General features: G+C 25.7%; 1 protein-coding gene across 1 annotated transcript in view; it reads right to left on the minus strand.

Annotated features, from left to right (window-relative positions):
* LOC100202420 (elastase-1) overlaps positions 1-3,495 on the minus strand; it is a 5,110-nt gene extending 1,615 nt beyond the window's left edge. Inside the window, exons 1-4 of the mRNA XM_065814326.1 lie at positions 3,333-3,495; positions 2,159-2,539; positions 197-407; positions 1-80 (exon numbers count right to left, since the gene is read on the minus strand). The exon at positions 1-80 is cut by the window's left edge and continues 114 nt beyond it. Coding sequence (XP_065670398.1) covers positions 1-80; positions 197-407; positions 2,159-2,539; positions 3,333-3,396 — 736 coding nt within the window. The 5' untranslated portion in view covers positions 3,397-3,495. The remainder of the gene's footprint in view (positions 81-196; positions 408-2,158; positions 2,540-3,332) is intronic.
* Between the last annotated feature and the right edge of the window lie 1,467 nt (positions 3,496-4,962).

Genomic DNA, 4,962 nt, shown 5'->3' on the forward strand with positions numbered 1-4,962 from the left:
CGAGTGATGAATCGTTGTACTCTTTATGAATAATGATTTTCTCAACTGTATGTTCTTGTTCACTTCCTTCATTAGTGTCTCTGTAAAACAAAAAAGAATAACAAAAGTTAGATAAAATTGTGTCTCTGTAAAATAAAATAAAAAAGAATAACAAAAATTAAGTAAAACTAAAAGTGATATTTTTTAAAATGTTTACCGCATATGTTCTCCAAGAGTAATTGTAATCCCTTCTTTTTTCGCATAAATTACGCAGTGGGCAGCGGTTATTATATAATTAGGAGCTATAAGTGTTCCGCCGCAAACAAGTTCTTCATATAAATAAATCGCAGCTTGCCATATCCATGAATTAGGTGCAGAAATTGTGCCAGCTATGATACGTGCATCGTGAAGTTTATTTTTTCCGCATTCTAAAACAAGTTGTTGATCTAGTTTTTAATAAGTTTATTATAAAAACAATAAGACTTTCGTAATTTATACATTAATAACTTAATTATAAAAACAATAAGACATTCGTAATTTATACATTAATAACTTAATTATAAAAACAATATGGTGTTAGTTATAAATAAGATGTTAGTTATTTAGTAAGTTTCTTATATAAACAATAAGATATTGATTACTATGTTAAGATGTTAAGACGTTAATTCATTTATACAATAAGTTAATTTTGTGAACAAAACTGTTTAAAATACGGGCATGTTTAATAATCGCATATTGCTATAGCCTTTTACTTTTAATTTCACTTTAAGTTAGGGTTAAGGTAAGAGAAAAGTATTACCCACTATGCAAAAAAAAAAAAAGTATTATTACTCAGGGCAAATTTATCGATACAACTTTTTATTTTCAATACCCATTATAGTTTTTCTTTGTTCAAAAACGCTTTTTTCTTAATTTAAATTGGTAGTTACTAATGTAAAGAATCAATCTTGAACAATCCTAGACCGAAAGTAAGTTGTGCTAGCCTTTAGTTTTGAAAACAAATCATTTGTTTAAAAAATTACATACTACTATATGAATGTTACTGGTGCTGACTTATGTTTCTGTTTATAAAATAGTTGCAAATGTTTACGTTTTTTATTGTAAATTAACGCATGCAAAGTAGTTAGAAGGCAAAAATACAAAAGGAAAAAAATCTAAAAATTTAAACATTTTTTTCAAAAAAAACTTTCAAAGTTTAAAGTTATTTTCATACACTACATATCTCGATAAAATATAATAGATAACCTAAAAACACGTTAAAAAATATTTTTAAATATCTGCTTAAGTCGGCATTTGGTCTGAAAAAAACGTCTTTTGAAAGTTTAAAAGATATTTTTGTCAGATCAAATGCTGGCTGGTTAGTAGATAGTCATCAATTAATCAGTTTATTTATTTAATTAGCTACTATATACTATTTTTTTTTTTAATTAATTAAAAGCTTTTTTATTAAATCATTATAAAACGTCTTGAACCACACATAAGAGTGCTTCTTACCTCACTCATTTCTTGCATCACTAAAAGCCACGTAAGCTAATTACAAATACAACTTGTTTTATTGTTCGGGCAGTTTCTCTACTTTAGATTATTGCAGAATACAAAAAAAGTTCATTACTTTATTAGCACAAATCTTGATAATTTAGTTAACACAATTTAGTTAACACAAACTATAAACAGTCAGAAAATAGTCAAAAACTAAAAACAGTCGAGTTATTATTAACTAATACTAAACAACAAGCGTACTATTTAGCATGTCTGCCGCTTTATAAAGCCTTTGATCTTGACAATAAAACTTTAGTGCTTAAAAAGGTTGGGAACTTCTGAATTGAAAGGCTACCCTACTGGCACACAACGTTGAAACAATGTTGAAATAACGATGATCGACATTGATCAACATTATTACAAAGTTGTTACAACGTAGTGTGCCTACTGGGTATACTCAGTTATGGCACATAAGATAGTGCAAAATAAAAATTGCTGCTTTAACCACACCATTCAATAATTACTGTAAATTAAAGTTTTTTCATTTGTTTTGATAACAAATGCTATAAGTTTATCTTATACTTGAATGATCTTTTTATTTTTAAAGGGGTTGATTGATCCTATTATTTACTATAATGTTGTCTACTACTAAACAATTATGCTATTGTTTACTGCTAAAAAGTTAAACAGTATGATGTACCTTCATTTCTTTTAGCAGGTGTTGTTTTCGTAATTTTATTTGTTGTGGGTGTAGTTGTAAAAACAAATCTTCTTTGTGCAAAAGGTGTTGTCTGAGTAACTGGTACCAATCCCGAACTATCACATGCACCACACGTTTTTCTGCATTTTATTTTCATTGATTTAAAAAAAAAATTATTAACTGTACAGTAGCCAAGAGCGTTCCAAAAGTTGCACGAAGCACCGGGCTTATCTTCGCAACTTTCTTTTTCACAAACACCACAAGTTCTTTTGCATAGATGATACATGCGATAGTTGAATCTTCCATTTTTCATACACGAAAGCTTATTGTGTATGCAATAACTTTCAGTCAGAATGTCCTCACATACACTTTTTGAATGTCCTTAACAGTATGAAAAAGTTACAAATTAAAACATAAAACTGTAAAATGAATATATATACGTAGTGAAAAATATATGGAAAGTAAATATATTAATGTAACGTGAAAAGAAAACAAATACCTAAAAACTAATCATTAAAATCATCATTAAAAAATTAAACTAAAACTATCAAACTTGTAGAAAAGGCAGATTTTTACTTGAAAGACAAACAAAATAATAATTATAACCCAAATAATGCATCCAGTTGTCTAAATCACATTTAAGAAGGCCAGATAATATTTGTATTGAAATAATGCTTTAAAATGCAATAAATAATGCTTTGTATTGAAATTACATCTCCCAGTATTATATTTACATAAATTAAAAATAAAATTGTCTGTAAATATTAAAAGAAATCATTTTTTAGAATTGTTTAAGACACAATGGAGTACGATTCTAGAGTATAAGGGCCCTCCACAAATGCTGTATCAAGTTACCCCATACTTGCTAAAGTTTCTATATCATTTTAACTTTTCTATATCAACTTAAATTTTCTATATCTACTCTAGGCTGAATTTAAAAATTTGTACTTTATTTATTTTTCAGTATAATCAAAATAAAAAACGTAATAAAATTTCATTTTTGTAACATTTAAATTTTACTTTAGCATAGCAAATACTATTTATTGACACATTAATTTTATATTTCTTAGTTTAAAAAGATGGATTTATTCATCTACTTAAATTAAGAAATGTAAAATAAATGTGTCAATCAAAAAATAAGTATAATAAAAGATTAAATAACCATATCTTATACCTCTTTTTTCGTGTGAATAAACTAACTCAAAGAATAAGATAAAAAATGGTGATAAAAAAATCATTTTTTTTTCTTTGCCTGCTCACGTAAATATTTTTTCCACTATTTCATAATTTATCAGCACTATTCCTACTGTTTTAAAGGAATAATTAAATTTTTTTCTAAAACAGTTTTTGTTTTCTTAGGTATCAAGTTTATTTGCTTTTTCGAAAATAAATACTTATCAAACTTTTCATCTTGTAGGATTATTCATGAATCATAATTATTCATAAACCATAGTTATTATATTTCAATAACACTTTTTATTATTAGTTATTATATTTTTAGTTATTATATTTCAATAACACTTTTTAGTATTTAAAAACGCAATAGCTATTGCATGAAAATCAAGCGAAGTGTTAGCCTAATTTAGTTAAAACTTATGGTCTCACAAACTTTTGATATAGCTCGATCAATTGTTAGTTGAATGCTAAAATATCTTATCGCAGCAAAGCGAGTTTTGGAAAAACACGTTTTTAACGACATAATAAAAATCTCACGTTTTATTAAATTTCTAAAAAGTATTTTCTTTTTTTTAATTTGAGGTTTATATCCTAGCAAGCTTTACTAAAACTTGACTCAAATTGAAAAAATAAGATATTTACATTATATAAAAAAATTTTTCGAGAATTTATAAATTTTAAAACACTGATTTTAAAATTTTTCAATTATGACCCACTTTTATAATATGAATTATATGTAAAAAGTTTAAATCAAGATAAAATAGTATATATTTAAAATATAAACTTTAATAAACCAAAGTTGATCATTTTTTGAATAATTCTTCTATATTTACCATATATGGATTAAATGAAAACATTTTGATCTACTAAAAACTTGAGCTACATCGAACTACTAAAAACTGGTCTACTAAAAACTGGGGAAAATACCATGTTTTTCCCAGGGGGTTAACTTCTAGGTATCGTTATCGGCTGTGCAAATAAATTCTAACATTACAAGAGTTTTTCGAAGAGAATTTTTAATGTAGATTTAAAATCAATAGTATGACATATTTCCTGAAAACAATTTTGCAACACTTCACGAAATCTACTTGTATCACTAACAAAACTTGAATAAGCAAAAATGACTGTTTACTTATTCAAGGTTTTTGTGACGAGCTTTGTGATTTTGTTATTCTGTCTACTTTATGCTGTTAGCACTATACTTTCTTGTGTATAACGTAAATAATATGTTATGATTAACATTTTAAATCAAATTAATAATAACAAAATCATTTAACGTTTTTCAAAAAACTATAGCTAAAAATATGTTAGTTAATAAAATTACATAGAAAATAATAATTAATAAAATTACTTAATAAAATTAATTAATAAAATTACATAGAAAAATTTACATAGAAGCGCATAAATTATATAGAAACATTTATATAGAAGCGCATAAATTATATAAAAATATTTGCATATTATTAACTTTAGTGATTGACATTTGACTGAAAATTTATGAATCTCTGTTAAATATAAAGAACAGTAGACTTTTAAATAATTTTTTTTTTTTTAGGGGTTTCAGGTACTTCAAGATCCGTACGGTCTTATCACAGAGCACCGCGGAAATTCACGCCCCTTTCCTTATC

This window comes from Hydra vulgaris, chromosome 12, assembly GCF_038396675.1.
Source record: "Hydra vulgaris chromosome 12, alternate assembly HydraT2T_AEP".
NCBI lineage: Eukaryota > Metazoa > Cnidaria > Hydrozoa > Anthoathecata > Hydridae > Hydra > Hydra vulgaris.